The sequence below is a fragment of the Alosa alosa genome, chromosome 2 (assembly GCF_017589495.1).
Source record: "Alosa alosa isolate M-15738 ecotype Scorff River chromosome 2, AALO_Geno_1.1, whole genome shotgun sequence".
NCBI classification, from domain to species: Eukaryota; Metazoa; Chordata; class Actinopteri; order Clupeiformes; family Clupeidae; genus Alosa; species Alosa alosa.
In genome coordinates this window covers 8,001,329-8,024,486 of record NC_063190.1, presented here as the reverse complement: position 1 = coordinate 8,024,486, position 23,158 = coordinate 8,001,329, and the positions used below count along the sequence as shown (strand labels likewise).

Here is a 23,158-nt window from a genome sequence, read left to right as displayed (position 1 = left end):
CACAAAGCAAGCAACACACACGGTGTTGAACTTTTCCCCTCGACCAGCTAAGCCAAGCAATGCTGGAACTGCGGCCTCACTACAGGCTGGCAATAAATATATACAGCCCACTTGCACAGCACGACCCCACTATCACACCTCTTAACCTGACCTTTCAACTCTCTCTTTTTTTACATTTTTTTATTTGAAACAGAAGACACCAGAAACAGCAGCTGGCCGGCTCCTCTCTCTCTCTGGCCAGGATGACTCAAGTGACAGCTGTCTCACTGATCTCTCTTACATCTAGCGCCAAAAAACACTCCTCACTACCCCCTCCCACCCCTCCCGCAGGAAGCCCCCAGGGGCAGCAGCACTGGAGCTGACCCTGGCCTGCCTTCCAAGCAGCCCCCAGGCCAGCACTCTTCCCCTGACTGATAACCTCCACCCACCCTCCCTCCCTTCCTCCACCCAGAGCCATGGTGGATGCCAAAGTCAGGGCCAAAATGAATCTCCTCTGTTTTGAACAGTGTGGGTAATGTCTCTGGACTGGGGCCCAACAAAGAAGATCTTTCAACATGGGGGGCATCCTTTGATATAAAAAAAAAAAAAAAGGCAGATTCTCATTCTGTAGATGTTTGTTTTATTTGTCAGGCCCCCTCCAGGACAGCACAGGACAGCACAGGTGAGGTGGAGTGGAGAGTAGTGGAGAGGAGAGTGGACGGACTTACCTTGCGCAGCAGCGGCAGGCACTGGTGCACATTGCGTTCGGGGCTCTCCAGCTTGACGATGCTGATGAACTTGCTCTCCTGACGCTCATCCTCACTGGTGTTGCACAGAGACAATGGGTGGGACTGGAGAGACAGAACATGAATTGTAGAGAGAGAGAGAGAGAGAGAGAGAGAGAGAGAGAGAGAGAGAGATGGAGAGACACGTTAGGAGTCAGTCAGATCATCACTGCTTATAGATATATACAGTGTTAAAGCGGTAGAACTAATGTTCCACACAGAGGTGATCATAAAACTATTCCAGTGGAGTTTGGATCTTTCAAACTCAAATTGACTTGTTCAGCTTCACTTGCTCTAGTAAACTTTAATTTCAATGTGGAAGTGAAATAAGAACCTTTGACTGGACTCAGCTGTGAGTGAATGATGTGGGTGTTTGTGTGTGTACATATGCACATAGTGTGTGTGTGTGTGTGTGTCTGTGTGTATGTGTGTGTGTGACAGAATTCCCATCTCTCTGATGTCTCCTGCATGATACATGTCTCTTCCTGAACATGTGGGTGCATATTTGACTAATAGGCGGCTTATCAAAGACGTGACAAAAAAGAAAGTGAAAAAACCTCCTCCATCCCTTCCATTTCCTATAAAGATGACCGGTGCTAAAGACCTCTTTATTTCTCCCTCCATCTTTCTCTCTCTCTCTCATTCACACACACACACACACACACACACACACACACAGATGCAAAAACGCAGAGAGCATGAAGGTGATGCAAAACTCCAAGCACAGTGAGGGATAGACTCCACAAAGACCAAACATGGAGGTCAAACCACATGCCTCAAAACAAATAACCCCCTTTACATAAACCAGAGCTTAAGGCTAGAGAGTGCTGCCTGTGTGGCTAAAGGCTTAGTCTTTGTCAGACAGTCAAATATCTACGCCACCATGCCCTGGTTGCCATAGGATACCCATGAGTTTCTACCCAGTTCCAAAGCCGATTTCCTTTTCTGTGTGTTTTATTCTCCCAGAATGCACTGGGGTTGTCTCGTCCCTTCCCAGGTCCCAGACCGGCACACCCTGTGTGTGGTTGGGCATAGACGTGCATGGGACTCCCCCCACCCCACCCCACTCGGACCCCACCCCTGCTGATGTCAGGCAGTGGAAATCCCACAATTACAACAGACCCATGGGCGGGTGACATCATCAGCTGGCACCCCATCTGGGGGCACTGATGTCAGCGGTCATGCAGGCCTAGCGAGCGCCCGTCGGGGATGGCAGGGGGAGAGGGTGGGGGAAGGGCCAACCACTGGGACAAAGCAACAAAGGCCAATACAAAACAACAACTTCAACTTTCTTATGCCATGAACGTACGAGGTGGTCCTGGCAAGTCCAACAAACTCTGGGGGGTTGGGGTGGGGTAGGGTGGGGCAAGGTTGGCAGCTGATCGAAGTACTGAGTCATTTTAAAAACATTCAACATAAACATCAGTAAAGCGTAAGCGATGTATCCCCCTTTTTTGCGGAACAATAACGAGCCTGTTTCATTTGGGGCAGAGAGACTCCAGACTCCTTTATCTCTGAAATGGAGCCAGAGGCATGGCCACTGAGGCTCAGCTATGCTACGTCCACATCTGACAAGCCAGCGCCACCTAACAGCCCCTGCTCTGTGTCACACACCCAAGACCCTTGTGAAGACGCATAGGACTATTCACAGCCAGTCTCATTAGTTAACAGACATTTACCATGTATTAGCCGCATTGTGTATAAACCGCAGGACAGTGTTTTATGCAGATAAAATAAAAAACATTAACCGCACCTGTGTATTAACTGCAGTGCCCAATGAATCTGAATCATATGGTGCTTTATCAGAAAGAAGAATGAAGAAAACAAATGCATTCCCATGTACAGCCAGCCCCTGTGTATAAACCTCATAGCTGAAGACATTTGCAAAATCAATGTATAAACCTTGGTTAAGTCAGGAAATGGTGGTATTGTTACAACAAACCAGAGAGAATATACCTAAGTACATACTGAAGGGGTGAGTGAGAAGACTCTTAAGTATAGTTCCGCCACAATAGACTGCTGTATGATGTGTATAAAATCTAAGGTTTTAATAAATGTTCTTTATCTGTCTCTTCTGTTTTTAATGTCTCATCAAAGTCACCAATCAATCGAAATTGTGTCCTTCAGGGCCGCATCGCAGTCTGTGGCTAATGCACAAATGTTATCTGGTTTACATCCAGTCTGCATCAATTTAGACGCTTGTTTCACAACTAAACATAAAGAGCCCGTTTGAATGGACCGCCTATTTTAATGAGTGACTGAAGGCAAGCTTAGCCCGATGTGCTAAACTCAGACTGACTTCAAGCTGCCATTTACTGATTATACATGTATTGACTTCAGACCAACTAAGACGTTTTTGTTTAGAAATCCTACCAAAACTAATCATTATCTTTTTTTTCCCTCGGTGTGCCAACATAAGTATATGCCAAACCCACTTAGAATCTAGAGAAAGGGAACATTGTCCATAATCCCTCACTTGTATTTTTGTCTCCGAAAGTGAGGGGCGAGATGACTGTGGACGAAAATAAACCGTGTGGGCAGGCCGTCCTGACCCCAAAAGAACCATCTTCATTCGGCTTTTCAAGGGTGGAGGGGGACTAGGAGACCTGGGAACCAAAAATCACTGAGTCTCCGTTTTCACAGGGAGCAGAAACCGCGGCGCGCACAAACACTTGCACCCCATCCGTCCCGCCTTGTCAATGCTAACAATGCTCAATTCCACCGTCTATATATCTGTTAAGACTCGCCAACCAACAAGCTCTCTCTCTCCCTCTCCATCCATTTGTAGCCCGCGATGAAAGGCATTCCTCTCCGGTTCAATCACAGTCGGCCCCCAAAAATACTCAAAGGCAAGAATCTCGCAGGCCCAAAGACAAACAGAGGCGCAGTAAGCAAGGGAAAATAAAGAGCGGCTGTGGTGAGAAGTCAATATTTTTTCTCCCTCCTGTTTGCCCTGTGGGTCTCCTTTCTTCGTGTGCCAGCCGTGGTGGAGGGCCGCTTTCTTGTTCCATCGGCTGCCAGGAGGGAGCTCAGGCTCGGCGGTCGTGTCAGTGTGCGTTAGAGGCAACCAAAGGCAGCCTGCGCCTCTGATCACTCCCTACCCTTCAATTTAAATCCACTCAAGTTGCAAGGCAGCTTCGTTTTTTTTAAAAGCATGCATACGCATGATGACAATTTTTTGAGAGAAAGAGAGCGAGAGGAAGAGGTAAAGAGGGAGGAAGAAGGAAAGGGGGAGGGAGAAGGAGGGGTGAGCGAGAGAGAGAAGGGAGGAAAAAACAAGTGAAATGAAGCTAAAAGCTGGGAGGAGAAGCTACTTAGCCAGGCACACCTGCAGCGGAGCTGAATGGCGGAGCCTGGAGAGTGAGCTAATGAGGGAGAGGATCAAGCTCCTTCAAAGGCCTCGTCCCTCCGAGGCGCAGAGAGCTGGCCAAGTGAGTGTTCTTCGGAGGAGGAATTCGATTAACCCAAGTCCTCCTCTCCCAACCTCCCTCCCATTCAGCTACAAAACGTCCCCCACCCCAGCAGCACCAAAATATTTGGCCGGGAACCCAGCCGGTGTTTTCCGACCCAGTTTCCAGCGGAGACGTCAGCGTTCCCCCTGTCCGCCTCACAGCTGGGCCCCTCACACAGACAGCGGTCCAAACAGGCTCCGTGGCCCAGCCCAGCCCAGCCCGCCAGACGGACGGCTCAATCAGAAAGACACCTGCGACTTTGCCAAAAGACAGGCCATGTCCGCCAAAACACTCCACAATGCACATGCACTCTATACAAACATAGATAACTGTCCATAATTCAACTACACATATTTAAAAAAAAAATCAACTACTGCAGATTGTGCGTATCAATAGTGAACTTTGTTTATGTATGAAGTACATGTCAGAATGTATAAAGCACCCACACACTGTATGAACAGAGGGAGAGGGTGAGGGTGTGTGTGTGTGTGTGTGTGTGTGTGTGTGTGTGTGTGTGTGTGTGTGTGTGTGTGTGTGTGTGAGAGAGAGAGAGACACAGAGGAATAAAGGCTAAGAGAGCAAAATGAGAAGAGAGGGCATTTCCTGCTCAAACAGAAGTGTTGCCATGGCATAGGTTGTGTGACGCTGCAAAATGCAGTTGAGCTTTCAGGCCTCTCGTCTCTTTTATTGTCAGTCATAAATGGCCTGCGCATTTCCATGGTAAATCCTTCGGCCAGCATCTGGTATATTCAAGCTCCTTCGCCACAATAGATTACAATAGTCTTGCCTTCCAATGATTCTGCCTTAATTTACTTAGCAGAGGACCACATGCAAAATAACTTCCAGAACTTAAGGCAACAACCCCGGCGTTCTCCCCACTACAAGCGGCGTTCAGGAAACGTTTCAGGGTCAACCAGAGTTTTCTGCCATATCAGCTAGCAGCACACCTTCCCAGTAAATGGTAACCCCAGTCGCGTGTTTAACATGCGTGTGACCCCCACTCAGCTCACTGCGGCGAGCCATAGAAAGGAGCACGTGGAGTTTGCCGTCGAGCTAAGCTGGAATGGAAACGCTCTATGTATGTGTGTGTGTGTGTGTGTGTGTGTGAGAGTGAGTGAGTGGATTTAAACCTCAGCTCCGTCGCATGCGAGTGCTAGGCCCTGCGGGGCAGAAACCCAAGCCGTCTCTCAGTGGAGTGGCTTGTGGTGGGGTGGGGTGGTGTGGGGGTGCAGAAGGACAGCTATGACAGTAACGCTGGGGATCCATGAGCAGGGAGGTCCTTTACTTCTAAATGTCAGCGTTTCCAGGGGACAAGCAACCCCCCTATCCCTTTACCCCACAAAATGCCCTGTTCCTTCCCCACATATACGCACAGTGTGTGCAATGAAAACTAATTTATTTGCCGTTTCATACAGCCCCATGCAGAGTTCTCTGTGTGGGTTTATAGCCTAGTGAGGGTCGTGATTCAGAAGCAGCAGCAGAGAAGTGGTGCTTTTCAGACCATGATGGGCAAAAACTGCCAGGGGTCAAGCTGCAGCTCTGCCTCTTGCCCTGGCTGTTCACAATGGACCACAGCCTCCTGCAGTCACAGTCTGCCTTCGGATTTAGATGGGGGGGGGGGGGGGGTGGCTGCTTCCTGGAAAATCAAGAGGCCGTCGACACATAGAAAACTGGAAAAAGCAAACGCGCCTGACGTGCAATGGGGAACAAGAGGCATAACCCACTTCAATCCTGTCAAAACAACAGGCGCGTCGGGTTTCTCCCCTGTGTGTCTGCGCTGACAGCGTCAGGCCGGGGTCCAGGCAGCAGCCGCCGTGAGACGGCGGACACGAGGGGGAAAGCAAGGCACTCGGTGACGGCAGTGGACTCACATCAGAGAGGAGCAGCGGGCCGCTGTGCCAAGAGCGTGTGCGCTTCATGTGTCTTCCCCTTCACTGGCGTCCAAAGAGACACCTCCGCAACAAGCTAGGACAGGGTCCACGATGTGGACCGTCTGTGACGCATTACCAAATGCAAACAGTCAAAGTGTCCAGAACAAGCATGTTGGTGGGGGGGATTGGGCAAGATTGTAGCTGTATGGAGAGTCTTGAGAACCGAACAACTTCCATAGTCAGCCAAGTCAAATCAGCCACTTTCCCTGCGTGAATCCTGGGCAGATGCACTAAATAGATGCAGCTGGCCCAGAGCGCCTGTATTCCGAGCACCTGTGCTGTTTGTGTCCAAGGGATATCACATGGACCAAAGGTGCTGCGTGAGCTAGTGACCAGCAGGGGGAGCAGCGTCCCTGGTGACACTCGCCACAACACACACACACACACACACACACACACACACACACACACACACACGCGGAGAGAAAGGCTGCAGGGGAGGCCGGCCGGACAGGGACTGGGCCAGAGCCCCGGGGCTGGGACACGCTTTACTGCACCACTGACCTGCTACCGTCCCCGAGGGGGGACAAAAGTGGGACGGCTCGGGCTTGCACACACACACTCCAGCAAAAGGCACAAACATGGAGGGGAGGAGGGGGGGTGGGAGGGAGAGAGGGGGCATTCCGATGCAGACACAAAGACACAGGCTCACAGATCCATTCACAGACACGCAAGAGTGTCAGGGGCAAAAACAAACATTAGCAGACGGTCGGCGAGGCAAAACGAGGCGAACGACAAAAAAGACGGCGCATGCTTAAACACTTGGGCGCACACGCATGCACGTACACACACACACACACACACACACACACACACACGCTGAAAAAGAACAGCCGTTCTTTTCTCGAAAGCCTGGATGCAAGGAAGGCTCGCCGCTCTTGATCCAGATGTCCTATTGCAGCAACACTCCTGAATATCTCCCAGGGAAAAGACAATAACACTGGCCAAACACAGCTATCTGAAGTGCAGGCTTTAGAGACAGCCAACAAAAGCAACACTGTGCTGCACAAACTAGGGAGAGCTCAGAGAAGGCGAGAGAGAGAGAGAGAGAGAGAGAGAAAGAAAGAAAGAAAGAAAGAAAGAGAGAAAGAGAGAAAAAAGAGAGAGAGAGAGAAGAGAGAAGAGGGTTTCCTCCTGAGTGATATCAGAAAATAAGCAGATAGTTGTTTGGTACAGTCGGCACAAATTCCTCTGTTCTTCTGTGACTTTTCAGACCCCCACCACCACCGTATCAAGAGGGAGATGAGGGAGAGGAAGGAGTAATAGTGGATTATGGCCCATTTAAACCACAGTATGACCCTTGACCCAGGAAGTAGAAGCAAAAGGAGTGAGAGAGCAAGTGAACAAACGATTAAGTCGTGTAGATTCCTACAGACAAAAGTCAACGATGCTTGTGTGTGTGTGTGTGTGTGTGTGTGTGTGGGGGGTGGGGTGGTGAACAAAAGCAGGGCCGACTGTCGCCATGGCGATGGTTCAGCTGTGCGTTTTGTGTGGCCGGCCTTCATTCTTTCCACTGTACCAGTAAACCCACCTTCGAAACAGAACACAATGCGTATCAAAGCCCTGCACTTGTGTGTGCATGTACACACACACACACACACACACACACACCCCCTCAGGCTCACACTATCCATTTCAAAGGCGAGGGTGAAGATAAACACCGTGCTTCCCTTCCAACACCAGTAAGAGGCTCTCCAACCCCAGCAATTGTTAGTGTTTCAATGATCCCTCTTTCCTAGTAGCAAGGGCCATGTCCACACAAAGCCCCTCCAACTTCCTCCGCGGCTCTCCCTCCATCTCAGCTCACTCCCCGCACCCTCCATCTCAGCTCACTCCCCGCACCACGCCATGTTTAAAATATAAGGAGTCTTAGTGCAAACATTTTTCTCTCTTTTTTTGAGGCCTTTAGTGTGTGTGATGTGGGAGGCGGGGAGTGCTTAGCATGACTCATGACTTCCTACCTCTCTACCTTCAGGAAGTTCTGATCGGAATCCTGCTCAGGCTCATCTTAAGAGGTAGGGAGGAGAGGAAGGGAAACATTTTTATTTTTTATTTTTTTTGTTGGTTGTTCTAGTTTTCCGAGCAGCGGTCAAATATTTACGGAGGAGCGAACAGACGGCCAAAAGGCGGCAAAAGTCCCAGACAAGTGGGAGGGAGGACGTCAAAAAGGCTCGGCTGGCGAGGGAGAGATGGAATGGTAGATGTGGCTCTCTGCCACAACCTGGGCTCTTGTTTGACCATAACCTCATCACCAAAACCCTTCATTTTTAGCTTACCAGTGGTAGTGGTGGTGGTAGTAGCAGTGGTAGTAAGTACTAGCAGTAGTATTTTTATTTACTTGATTAGTATTATTTAGTAGTACAATCTGTTCTATTGTTTTCCTTATTATTTTATAACTACTATTAAATTTGAATGCTTTAAACACAATATATATTCTGTTCAATTGTACCATTACATGTTTAACACACATGATGCGTCTATCAGAGAAAGAGAGAGAGTGAGAGAGAGAGAGAGTGACTAAGTTGAGTGAGAGATGAAGGAGTGCATTTAGGGCGAGACATATGGAAAGTGTTGTGGAGGGTGGATCAGAGGGCCCTGGTCATGACGGCTCTGCTCTGTAACCAGTCCTGCCTGCCTGCCTGCCCATTCATTTTCCCTCCTGCTCCCACTCGGAGAGTCCGACTCCAGCCCACCCCTTCCACCTCTCTCCTCCCCTCTCCTCTCTTCTCTTGCCCTTCTCCTCCACCCTGAGCAACCTGTTCCTATCATCTCCCATCACCTCAGCTCACTCTAGCTGCTATACCGCTATACCAATGTCAAAGTAGCTAATGATCCTTCCTTATACTATACACTGATATTAACTCTTGGGTTCCTCTCCCCAACCAATGCCGCCACACTACTGAGGCAAAAAAAAAAAATAGTCTCCCAGAAAATAGTCCCTTAGTACTAAAGTAAAAAAAAAAGTGTGGTGCGGTGCCTTCTGGTTCTTCTGTAGGAGGCAGGGCAGATGACACTGTTGCCAGCCACCGGGACTTCCAGCCTGCGTGTCTTTAACGAGAGACAGGTGTCTGTTTTTATGCCCGTCCTTATAAAACAGAAATGATGGCGCTGTCGAGTGAGCTTTTAATATGGTTCCCCTTCCACAGGGTGAGGCTCTTTTATAGCGCACTCCACTCCGCTCCGTTCTCAGGACAAGCCACCACCTTGTTTCTCATCCTCTCCAGGTCAAAGGTCAAGATAGTGTATGTGCATATGAGCTGGAACATCCCTCCTTTTTCCCCCCCCCCCCACCCCCACCCTCTCTCTCTCTCCCCATCTTCTCATTTCAGAGTCGTTCTCACATACACAGTCTTTATACTCAGGCTACGCATGGCACTCCTAAAGAGGACTGAAACTGTGCACCGGCCAGAGTCCAGTGTGTGACTAGTGCCCAGTGCCCAGTGCCCAGCCCAGCCCCCCCCCCCCCCCCCCCCAAACCTTTTCACGGGACTTGTTTTTCCCGGCCGGCGGAGAAGGCCTCTAGATGGACACAAAGGGGAAACGGGCTGGAATTTTGCCACCTGAGCCGCGCGTCAGATCTCCTATCTCGCTCCTCCGCTGTCCGACCCTGAGTGCAGCCCAGGCGCCAAACAGCCCTCGACCCCACAATGTGCCGTTTATCTCCATCTGATACCTGTATTGATCTCACACACACAGCCATGTTAAATGAGGTTATACGAGACTGCTGGAGAAAGCCCACACCCGCCCCGAGGACTGTATTCTGAAAGAGACCAGGAAGCATCCGTTTTTAAAAGCAGGGACCAAAGCACAAGACTGGAAAAAAAGTAAAAACAGACAGAGAGAGAGAGAGAGAGAGAGAGAGAGAGAGAGAAAGAGGGAGAGAAAGAGGGGGGAGAGAAAGAGGGGGAGAGAGAGAGAGAGAGAGAGAGAGGGAGGGAAAGAGGGAGGAGAGAGAGAGGGAAGAGGAGAGAGAGAGAGAAAGAGGGAGAGAGAGAGAGAGAGAGAGAGAGAGAGAGAGAGAGAGAGAGAGAGAGAGAGAGAGAGAGAGTTTCAAATGCAACATAGCATTTAAGACCAGGACTTGAACCGGGGAGGCATTTAGGGGCAATTAGGGCAGTTTTGAAGTGCACTCAATAACTCATAGTTACACGCTGTAATATGAATTGTGGCGATGATTCACTGAGTTTGCCAGGGGAAAATCCCCAGCATGCATGGGGATGGAGCTGTGTGTTTATGTGTGTGAGTGTGCGTGTGCCTGTCTGTGCGCGCGTGTGAGTGTGCGTGTGAGTGTGCGTGTGTGTGTGCGTGTGTCTGTGTGTGTGTGTGTGTCTGTCTGTGTGTGTGAGTGTGTGTGTGTGTGTGTGTGTGTGTGTGTGTGTGTGTCTGTCTGTGCGTGCGCGTGTGTGTGTGTGTGTGTGCGTGTGTCTGTGTGTGTGTGTGTGTGTGTCTGTCTGTGTGTGTGAGTGTGTGTGTGTGTGTGTGTGTGTGTGTGTGTGTGTGTGTGTGTGTGAGTGTGCGTGTGTCTGTCTGTATGTGTGTGTGTGACTGATGGAGAGACAGAGAAAGAGAGAGATTGAGTGTGATTGTGTGTGTGTGTGTGTGTGTGTGTGTCTATGATGGGAGAGCCTAACTGAAGAAGGGAGATTTTTTTGTGGCGGAGAAACACATCAAACCACGGCGCAATGCTGACGTCTCCACAAATGAGCTTGTTCTCTCTCGCTCCCCCCTCCATGAGTCATGCCTGCGTCGGAGCACTCGCTCGCCGTGGGGAGTCTCTGGCCCAACCCCGTAATCAGCCAGCCAGCCATCCCACCAGCCGACCGTTCCACACGGCCAGGCCCCAGAAAGAGCAGAGAGAGAGTGATGGAGAGAGAGAGAGATGGAGAGAGAGATATATAGCGATGGAGAAAGAGAGTCGGAGAGATGGAGTCATAGGATCCACTCCCAACACCGTCTGCAGCAGCGCCACATGAAGACACCACCACCACCACCACTCCCCCAGTCTTTATTGTCGAGTCCTTGCCAGAGTGTAAACATGACCAAGTCACACAAACAACCTCCATGACAGCACGCCCTTAAATCTCCTGATGTCTGCCAGCGACCTCAAGAAACCCAATCAATAATATAAACGGGGGTGGGGGTGAAGGGGGGTTCAGCAGAAAAAATGAGATCAGAAAAATACACATCTCGTTATAGCTATGCAAAATGGCCTGCACTGGGATTCTACCTAGCATCATCTCCTTGTAGACAAATCAACTACCTCAGGACACCTGTTGTGTCAGTGAGGCATGAAATGACTCCAATATGACCTTTGATGGCTCACTGTGCTCACTGGAGTGCTACATACAACATCTAAGACCAGCACAAAACATCATCAACCTCACCGCTATAGAGCATGACCATAACATATTGCATCATGTCAAAAGGTTATTAATGTTATGTGTCATTAATAAGCATATTATTCAGCTGTTGATTTAGGCACTGACTGACTGGTGTTGCAAGAGGGGAAAATAAAGTTAAGTTCAAAGCTGATGTTTGATGCTTAAGCGAAGGCCTCCAGTGGGCCATTTGGAACCAGTCCTGCAGAAAACCAAAATCTAAATCTCCCATCAGACACCACAGCAGAGGGCTAATCATCGTTTGGCTCCAACTTATGATGGCGTTACGCAGGACATGTGAGGTCACATCTCATTATTTAGTATCAGATCTGAATTTGATGTGTGAGTGCTAGAAGGAAAATGGGAGGGGTCTGGACAGCTGAGGGTCAGCTATTGGCCATCCTCTGAAAGCCATTGAGACACAAGAAAGAAGAAGAGCAGAAAGAGGAGGAAGAGGAGCTTTAGGAGGGACAGGAGTGGAGAGAGAGAGAGAGAGAGAGAGAAAGCGGGTGAGAGAGATGAAGGAAGGAAGAGAGCAAGGGAGCGAGGGAGGAGGGGAGGAGGGTGGTTATCGCCGAGCCTTCGGCACACAGCCAGGAGTGCCGTGGAGCAGCTCTCGGAATACCATGGAAAAATGCGAGGCAGGAATGCAGGCTCCCGGGAGCAGTGTAAACAGTCCCGGCCGGGAGAATGCTGCCACATGGCTTTGAAGTCACTGATCCCTCTTCTCTCTGCACCCCCCACCCCCACCGCACCCCACCACCCAATCTTTCTTATCACCATGGTGATCTGCCAGATTAGGGGGTGGAGGTTGGGGGGGTACAACACCGGACAGCGACAGAAAAGAAACTCTCTTTCTCGAACCTAAAAGATTACGCCAGGTTGGAGATTGGTAGGAAAAGAAAAAGAGTATCTGATGCTTTATCTCACCCAGGCCTCCCCTACATATCTCCAAGGAGCTAGATCTGAAGCTTTTTCAGTGGAGCATGAATGAACACACACACACACACACACAAACAAACACACACACACAAACACACACAAACAAAAAGAACAGAAAGGCAACATGAAAGCAGAGTTGCATTTACCCTCTACCACCCACCCCCACCCTGTTAGCATTATCTTGCTTGATTTAACAAAACAGTACTGTGGCAGGTGGATATAGGGGTACCAATTTGTACCTCTAAACAAATAGCCCCGTTCATCACAACACCATAACAATGTATCATTTGTGGCATTTAGCAATCCTGTCCCACAGACAGTCTTTAGGCTAACGTCTGGCTAACGTCTGCTGGGGACAGTGCCTCTGGGAGGTCGCGCTGTGCCACACAGCCACCTGCCACAGAGATGTTCTCAGGTGAACCCCCTTCTCTGAAAGCTTCAATCTGGGCTTTCAACATCTTTGTTCCAGGCAGGCTAGTGATATCAGGGTAAGAATGTGTCCACTGTCCATGGCAGACTGGAAGGCACCGCCGGCCCTGACCCAGCCGTTTGAGCGAGCAGAGGAATCCGACGAGGAAGACAGGTAAACACTATTCCCTTAGGAGGACTTTAAAATGAGAGAGTGTGTGTGTGTGTGTGTGTGTGTGTGCGCAGACAGACACATATACACACACACACTCACAAAGAGGACACAACCAGACACGCTCATTTCCTCTTTACACACACACACACACACACACAAGACATACACACACACACACACACACACCAAGACATAGACAGACACACAAAGAAACTCGGATGACAATCCTGAATTTCAATTTTTCACGCAGGATTTAATGGATCCCTGGATTACTGTTCAAACACCAACAGACACAGACAGATTAAATGCCTTAAAAACAGTCATTATCTGAAATTATGGAAGACTGTAAGACAGCAGACAAAAGACAAAATGACTACAGCAACAACTAGACACCCAGGTAATTACCCTGTGGAACATGGGACAATGGCTCACTCGACAGCTTCCTACCTAAACTCAAATACACTGACTCAGAGGTACTACAGTCAGTGGGTGCACAGGCCACAGACACAGGTCACAGACAGCAATGTCAGACACAAATCTAACTTTTCATCGGGTCAAACATGGCAGAGTCTGAATGTGAAGGTACTTTTCTAACTCAAACACAAACTTGGGAGAGAGAGAGAGAGAGAGAGAGAGAGAGAGAGAGAGAGAGAGAGAGAGAGAGAGAGAGAGCAGCTGCATGACTGGAGACCACCAAACCCAAGCGAGTGCTTCCTTTTTCACAGGCTGGTGCCACCCCAAAAGGAGTCGAGTCAAAGCGCCTCAGGCAGCCAAGGCGACAGACTAAAATTGATACAAAAAAGACGACCATGTCTGCCATAAGACGGAACGAGAGGAAGAAAGAAGGCAAAAAAGAAATGAAAGAAGAAGGAAGGAAGGGAGAGGGAGAGAGTGAAGCCTTTGAGGCACAAGGGAAACCCATTGGGTCCAAAATACCCCCTTTGAGCACACAGGGAACAAAATGGCATTTATTTCAACATCATTCCTCTTTAAAGTGTATTTTTGACATAATTACAGAAGGGGAGATGTCTTGAGTCACCCTGGAGGCCTACGCACACTGCCTCCCACAACAAAACACCACAAGACCAACACTCCCTCCGTTTTCCGAAAAAAATAAAAGAAATTCGGCCTTTTCCCTACTCTTTACTTCAGCAAATGATCGAGACTCAACTAAAGAAAGAAAGAGCCTGTAAATAGACGTCACTGGCCCGTCAAGAGTAACACACACCCTTGATACGACAGAGCGACGTTTTAATTGGCGGCTTCGGTGACACTAGTTGAACTCTCCAGTCGCTTTGTTCAAACTGCGCCGACTGTTTTTCCATACTGTGCGATTTATGTAACGGGGCAACACAGACAAGACCTGTCTGCTCCATTAGCATTGATGAGCGCACTCGATAAAGACACACCGTAAAAGTCCCTCCAAGCCAGGAGACAGTCCCAGTGTGAGGGGGTGGGGGGTGAGGAAGAGGGAAAAAATCCTGTTTTATGTAGAGCCCTGGCAGGGATGTTGGGCTTCTCAACACAGACGGCCCCAGACAGATTCTTGTGTTTTGACTTTTTCTGGCAGATGTGCTACGTAAACAGTTTTGGTATCCGTGCCTCCTTTGATGCCTCTCCGAGCAAAGGGGGACAAAAACCCCATTTAAAACAAGTTTAGTTTCGGACAAAAACTGACATATTGTTTCTTGCCCCCCACCCCTCCTGCTTTTTAATACAAATATATTACAAAACCAGTCCAGGCACCCGTCCAAGGGGCTCCTTAACTCATTTCCTGCTGGTATATTTATTTCAATCGCGGCTCTTCAAAGAGCGTCTCTCTGTGCTGCGCTGCTTGCTTTTCCGTCCTCGGTTGCCACATTCTCGGAGATGTCACCACCTCGACCCATGCACAGATTTATGACACCACTGCATGTTTTTCCAAATATTCTACCCAATGCTTGTCAAAATGTACAGTCTTTAGTACTGGAACAGGTAGATTTTATATTCCTTTTTTTTCACACGGCTAAATCTTAATGCTAAGTCTTAGGGCTGGTTTTCCAGATGTGGATTAAGCCTGGTTCTAGAATAAAGGAGAACTTCAACGAAGATCTCCACTGAAGAAGCAGAGCTTTTGGTCTAGGAACAGGCTTAATCCACGTTCAAGAAATTGGCTCTTAATGTTTAACTCGACTCAGGACCCATATTTTATTCCAATTACTGTATAAATAATAAAAAGGTTAGCATATACCACAGACTGGTTTGAATCAATGGCCAAAACCTGTTGAGCCACTTCAATAATATTTACAGTGGCCACTGGCCCATTGTTAACCTCTATTAGGCTAAGTCATAGTGAGCGAGACACCGTCCGAAAACTGCCCTGTGAATGTGCATCTTTAAGGTCAGAACCTTTTCTCAAGAAATTCAGTTGTGGATGCTATCTATACAGATGCCAGCGCACCTGCAGCCTAGCCCATGGCTTAGCTGGGCAGCCTCCAGACGTGTAATCGATGAGTTGGCGTGGTGCCTAATTAGCTCCTCTCCACTGATTCATTCCAGTGCAACTGGGACCGCAAACTCAGCAACGCCAGTGCAAAGACCGCAGGAGTGGCGACATTTAACGTGCACATCCACCTTCCCATAATGCACCACTGCTCAAAATGAAACTTACTGACTGACTGACGGCAGCCTTGTGAATGTGATTCCTGGCACGCACGGTAACAATAGCAGCTAGCCATGTGGTAGCGGGGACGGCCTGGGGCTGTAGAGAGGGGCTCTCCAAGGGTGACCTCTGACCCTAGCCTGAATCCTTCCCCTCTGACGGAGACTGATCAGGCCAGCCAGCATCACCAACAGCAGCAGCAGGAGGCTTAGATCTTGAAACTGAAGATGCTCTCGGCTCACAAGGTATCAGTCACACAGCTCACTTTAGAGTTTCACTTCCTCCGTGACTGACGGCCAGCTTCAAACTGAGCCTCCAGGTGACGGGGAGGATGTGTGTGTGTGTGTGTGTGTGTGGTCAGGGGACAAAAAGCTAACCTCACATGGCTTAAAGTAAAGCAATACTGCAGGGGAACAGATATCCTGATACTATGGACTCTATCAAATGTCACCAGTGTGGGTTTGCTCATGTTTGTGTGTGTGTGTGTGTGTGTGTGTGTGTGTGTGTGTGTGTGTGTGGTAGAGAGAGAGAGAAGGGAAGAGTAAAAGTATCCCAAGGAAGACCTATAACTCTTGATATAACACTGAAGGACAAGCAGGATACTAATATTGTGATATATGGACAACACCGTAAATTCTTTACATGGCGAGTTGCATTCAGTTCCATAAATCACAGACATGAGCTCTCCCTATAATCCTGTAAGCCAGCAAACAACTGCTTTTATGTGGGCCAGGAAGCTGCTTCAGAAGGACTGCCACTCAGGGAAGAATAGGATATTAACACCTTTCTATGATGTGGAGAACATTTTTAAAAAAACACGGGGTCAAGACAAAGAGAAGGGTAAAGGGGAAAAAAAACCTCCCACCTCCATTTTAAAGTCTCAATCTTTTAGGCATGCCAGGACACAGCCTCGCTGTAGTGCATACACACCTGCACACGGCAGGAAAAGGGACCTCTCAGATCAATGGAACTTCACAGACTAACCGCAGTAAATAACCGCAAAAAATTTAACTGCTGGCAGTGAAACGGTGACTATTTAGGGGAAACACAGCATTCTTTCCCCGTGTCCTTCTCGAGTGCCGCCACGTGGGTGGGCCACAAATCAAACGCAGCTTTACAAACACGTCCACTACGGGAAGCAGGCCACCGATAAAAAAAAAAACAGCTTTGCAGTCACCGTTAAGGAGGTAGCCATCTTTAGAGCGCCACAACCCCCCCAAAAATCACATCTTTCTTAGTTGCCTTGAGGAAATGTATAAATTACAATTAATTACCCCGAATAATTCTCAGTCTGAGACTGTGTGCATGTTTTTTTTTTTCAGATAGCAAACTTGATTGAAGGTTTCAGCTGTTTTGAACTTGTGGTGTTTTTTTACCTCACTTGCTGTACTGATCTCAAGATCTCCAAATGCTACAGGGGATAGAGAGCCCTTGCACACACATGCCACGTGTCAAGTGAGAAGTGACACATAATCTTGATAAAACCAGAAAAAGCAATAATCAGCATCACTCACAGCTCAATGGAGAGCCAACGGCAGTATGGCAATGACAGAGTCATCAGAGTGGACAGCATTAGGATGAACAGGCCAAAGAAGAAAGAAGTGTAGAAAGAGAGAAAGAACAAATGAAAGAAAGAAAAAGAAAGAGAGAAATAGAAAGTGACAGAAAGGGAAATTCCAACTATCAATGCCCCTTAAGAAAAAGTAGTTAAATTAAGTCACATGGCATATCAGAGATGCCATAAGCTCTTGATCCAGTTGATCTCTTCACAGATCATTTCCTTGTTTTACAAGCTTCCTTGAGCAACAGGGCTTTTACACACATACAGGCACACACACACACACACACACACCATGTCAAATGATGTGACTTGCTCTCAAACGAGCCTTCCAGGTTATGGCTGATATGATATTTCTGCTACAGGGCCAATCAAACATGCCTAGATTTGCTGCCAGGTTTTTATTATGTGAAGAGGGAAACTAATGGGTAACCTTCAACTGCTTCAAAACAGCACACCCTACTCCTGCTAATGCACCCTGGGTAAGCACAGGGGGGGAAAAAATCTGCATCTGCATTTGGAAATCAGTTTAAATACACATCAAGGGGCCTTGTAGCTATTAAAAGGAAATTTATAGAACCAGCTGGCTTGGGCAAGGTTGAAACTGCCTCCGTCGGCTTTGTGTGTTTAAAAATAAACTTGATCAATCACAGGCTCAACACAGATAAAAAAAATACTGATAGAGCTGACAAACGTGACCGACGCCACTTGAAAGTGATTCCCGTGGAGAATCCTCTCCGGAAAAAGTGCAGATATCAAAGCCTGGGCCGTGGCTCCCAACGTGAGGCTCCATCGGAAAAGCTCACCGCCTTGTTCCAGTAGCACAGTGGTTTATTGTTCCAGGGCGATGGGATCCGATAGGGAACGTCCGTATCAACGATGCGCTGTGGTTCTTGGCAAAGTGACAGCGTTTTTGTGCAGAGGTGCCAGGGAGACATGTTGTGCAAAAGGTTAGCAAAACACGAGAGGAGCAAATATACCCTACAGTGCTGCGCTGCTGTCTGCCGCACGGCTCTTCGTTTAGAATTACAGCTAACCTTATTGGGTGGGGGGGGGCATCTCCAAAACATGAAAGAGGATTGTGTTTACATTGGAGGTAAACAGTAAAGATAAAACAGCCACAGGTGTTTTGTCTGTAAGTGAGCGTGTGGACTGCACTTGTATGTGCTGTCTGCTGTTCTCATTTTCATATCAACATGGCAACGTTTCAAGAGGGTGAATCAGAAGCAGCCAATTAGTCTGGGATAAAATAAACTGTAAGGAAATATCCAAACGAATGTACAGTTGTCTCAGTGCAGTTATAGGCTCAAACTCCCACAGTGAGTTATGAAATAAAGTCAAACATTTTGCCAAAACAACCAAGGACTAGACCTTGAGTTAAATGACAACTTTCCCCTACACGCCACCCACTGATGACAATGTGGGAGGTGGGGAAATGTCTGCAGAGTGGAAGGAGATGTTTCGGGCCAAAAAGCTCTGGCTAGAAGGCGACTGGGTTTGCTCTGGCCTCTGGCCAGCTCAGCGCTGACGGCACCAGAGCTCCCCTCTCTTTCATGTGTTTTAATCTTCCCCAATCGGAGTTTGGGGAGCGAGTGAGTCACTGCGACTGACTGAGTGCACTGAGTCACAGGCCTCAGGTGAGAGTTCAGCCTGCCTTCCCCCACTTCTCTCTCTCTCCCTCTCTCTCTCTCTCTCCTCTCCCTCTCTCTCTCTCTCTCTATATATGTGGGTTATGCTAACTTTCTTTGCCTTAGAAAAACTTGCTTGTGTTGTCTGTGTTTGTTTTTTGCCAATATCACACCACACCTTGTGCCTTTGCTGTCTGCCCTCTCTCTCTCTCTATCTATTTCTCTATCTCTCTCTCTCTCTCTCTGATTGTTTTTACTTTTAAGGGCAGAGCAGCTTCAGAGCCAAAGGGGCTCTGCGTTGGTCGCTGACTGGAGCCTCTGCTGATCTTGGAACCCGCGAGGCAACAAAATACCTCTAAGGCCCTGTCTCTTTGGTGAGACGGATGCGTTGAAAGAGACAGAGGGGAAGAGAGAGAGGGGGGGGGGGGGAGCAAGGGAGAGGGGGAGAGACAGAGAGAGATGGATGAAGAGACAGGAGGGAAGGTGGGGGGCAGGTCAAGGAGAGAGAGAAAGAGCAAGAAAGCAGAGGTAGAAAGAGAGAAGGGGGGATGGAGAGAAGAGAGGAGAGAGGTGTGTTTCGGCATGCACTCTCTCTTGGAAGATTAGCGAGAGCGTCCCAGGCACTTCCTGCTTCCCCTCGCAGAAAAGCATACTGGCAAGATGCAGCAAAACAAAGAGCGTCTCAGAAAGGGGGCTCCCTGACGGAGCACTCGAGAGAGAGACTCGGCCTGCCAAAGCACGATCTTTCATTCCTCATTGCAGTCAATATGGTCAAAGCTAACAAGCTTACTACTCCATTCTTCACTTTATTCACTGGGAACACAAGTCTAGCCCACTAATTAACATCCAGTTGACTGACAAGACAAGAATTGACTGGTTTTCTTCACATGGAAATACATCATTCATTATAATGGAAAGAGAAACCCAAATCCATGGGTATAACCTTCATACGCCAACACTGGCTGGAGAGCCAACTGATCTATGCCACTAACAGAGTTCTCAAATCACAACTGTGCATCCCACGATCACACTAATATTACAGCCTTGAGGGGGGAAAAGGAGGCATAGTTCTCATAGTTCTGGCTGAATTCTGCAGAATAAACTACAAATCTTCAGGGGATTATAAAAGCAACTGGCATGCAAAAGCCCCATGGTTGGAGGGAGAAGTGAAGCTGGGGCAGGGTGCTTTCCACATAACACACCACCCAATATCAAAGGAGATAGCAATCCCAGCTGCACATGCTCCACTGCTAATACAATATCTGCAGGATCCCCCCCCCATCCCAGGGATACTACTGCTCTGTATGCACACACACACACACACACACACACACACACACACACACACACGCACAACCAGGAGAAAAAAACCAGCAGCAACAAAAACAACCACAACAGTGAAAAACATCGATGAGAACACACAAAACACAACAACAAAGCGTCTAGGAAAAGCTCTGCGCTGCCTGTAATGTAGACGTGAAGCACGCTGAAGGGCTTGTCTTTTTGATTGGACAGAATGCTTTGCCTTTCAGGGGGTCTGGGGTTTGCACAATAGGAAGCCAAACATTTAGTCTTTGTCCCAGTGCTGCTGTAGGCCAACAGCTTGATTTTTTAATATATATTATTCAAAAGGCAACAGGAGGCACTGGCCTTGGCTACTGTGCGCCTGAGGTCAGCGTCGCCAGATCCACACTCAGACCCACGGAACAGCTGACTCTGATGCAGCCCTAGTAGCGATTCAGGGCCAGATCAGGCTCTGCACCAGACTCAGCAGCTATCTGTGTGTGTGTGTGTGTGTGTGTGTATATGTGTATATATATATATATATATATATATATATATATATATATATATATATATATATATATATATATATATCCGCTGTATGGGAACAAACAGGGCATATATTCTTAATACAAATCTGCCCTGTGCCTAAACAGGACTTAATTAGAGGTTATGACTGCATCTGATCTGCCTAGAGGCACCAAATGACAGAGACAGGAAAAGGAGGGGGGGCAGTATGCTACAGTTTAAAGTGAAATGTCTGTCAGATGAAATGAATCCTCCTTGTGTTTACAGTGCAAGGCAGCATGCAACATAATTGTGTGTTGAATGCTTCTTGAAACTGGATTTAGATCCAATTAAAGTGATAGAACATCTTGTAGTTTTTCTAATGCTTTAAATTGTGTACGATTTTACAGTTTACCCTGTCTAAAGAACATCATATGCTACTTTATGTCCCACAAGGCGATCTTATCAATACAACACTCAAAGGTCCATGCTATGGCCTCACTTGGGGCCAGGAAGGAACCGTGTGACAACACTAACATTTGGAGAAAATAGGTGTGACAACACTTACATTTGGAGAAACGGTATGGGGGAAGGCCTTGAGAACAATCCCAATCAAGGTGGAGATTTATTTTCATACAGAACAAGATGACCAGACCATGGTATTAGCATTTAGAGTGTAGGAGGGACTTTTGAAACAAAATATATGCCAAGAGTTTGAGGAGCTCAGGCTCACTCTTCAAGACTCATCAAGGTGCTCTCATCAAGGGTCACTCTACAAGATCGGTGCTCAGAAGTACGTCACCTGTACTTCTGTGATTGCTGATGTACGTTTTCTGTTAACATAATTATCCTATTCCCCTCCTGTATAATTATCCTATCCCCCTGCATAGAAGCTGACAGAAAAAAGAGACAAGCTTGTGAAACAAATTACTACTGAAATAATAACAGCAAAAAATAATACTACCCACTGCACTAGTTCCTTACTATACACATACATCATAATCTACTTGCTGGAGCATGTATGGTTTCAAGCAGTTGTAGCAGGGTTAATGTTGTTTCCCTGAATTTCCCCACATGAGTTGTGCTTTTCTTTATTTTCACACGGGAATGTAAGGGTAACGGTAAATGGTGTAGGTGTGCCGCAAAAATTAACTTTAACTTAGGGTGCCACCGCCCCAGGAGCATCTGCATGTGATGACATATGTACAAGCAATACACTAATTCAGTAAGACCCAGTTTGAACGTCACGTCGTATTATTTAAACTTTTCTTTTAAAAACACAATGCAGAGTATATTAAAGGAAAGCAAAACACTCCAGGCGTTACACTGTAGGCCTATTATTTCCTGATGGCACCACATGTATAAAACCCAAGAGTGGAAGGCTTCAATGAAACTCATCAAAGGCTAGAAACTAGATTTTCATGAAATCAAAATCAACAAATGAACAATTAGTGCTTCTCGTACCTCATCCTGAGATTCAAATACTGTTGACTTAATACTGTTCAGTCATAAAGGAAGGGTATTTTAAAACTTATCTTAGAGAGAGGAAAGCGTAAAATAGGAACCTCAAAATAGGCAAGTGACAACTTATGGCCGAATGTACAGACATAGCACCTGTATCTCCAGGAAATGATAAATCAGGTTTGTATGACTGGAGTGGGACATGTCCGATTGACTGATGGCATTTTAATGTTTGCAGTATGCGTTATCTACTCGCCAAAGTCCATAAATGTCTCAGGAGAATAACCTCCGTTTTAATCGGAAAGGTAAACAATAATCCCGTTTTCTAAACAAGCATATCTCACTGCTGACACCGCTGTTTAACTGAATCTCACTGACCTCATGAATGGAGGTATGTATGAGAGTACATGTTGACGTCTTTAGCCACTATCTTCGCATAAATCAAACAAACAAACAAACAGCTATACTAAATAGCAAAGCCTGCTTGAGAGAGCTATACAGAGAGGGGGCACCAAAGACCTCTTGTCTAGCGTAAAAACCCTGGGAAAGTGATTAGTTGACCTCTGCACAGACACATTAAACAGCCACTTCCATCTCATTTCCCATAATTATCCCCATTTGAACATCAGGAAGTCAGATACTTGTTCCAGACCCATCATCTATAAGCATTAGGAAATAAATTCTGACCATCAAATCGACACTGAATGACCTAACTTCCAAAGTTCAAGCTAATGACCAATTGCTTTTATTGTAATCGTTAAACTTTCCAGCATGCCCCTATACTTACCTCAATGCTGTGAAAGGATTTTCAATTTGGTCCCATAGGAACATAATGGGAAGAGCAGAGACAAAGGGAAAATCTGGACGAGCTTGAGGATGACACAGTTCGAACCACTTAATTAGGAAAGGCGCAAGGCAGTCATTTACAAAGACATTCCAGGCATACTGTATCCTTAAAGGACAAGAGTCTTCATTGGGAGGAAATGTTCAGGGGCCAGTGTGGCTGGACGATGATAAAGTCAGAAACTT

The 23,158-nt window shown here is 47.5% G+C and overlaps 1 protein-coding gene across 1 annotated transcript in view; it reads right to left on the bottom strand.

The window, feature by feature from the left end:
• LOC125288010 (E3 ubiquitin-protein ligase RNF43) overlaps positions 1 to 23,158 on the bottom strand; it is a 76,769-nt gene that overhangs the window by 29,490 nt on the left and 24,121 nt on the right. Inside the window, exon 2 of the mRNA XM_048234114.1 lies at positions 708 to 830. Within this exon, the coding sequence (XP_048090071.1) occupies positions 708 to 830 (123 nt within the window). The remainder of the gene's footprint in view (positions 1 to 707; positions 831 to 23,158) is intronic.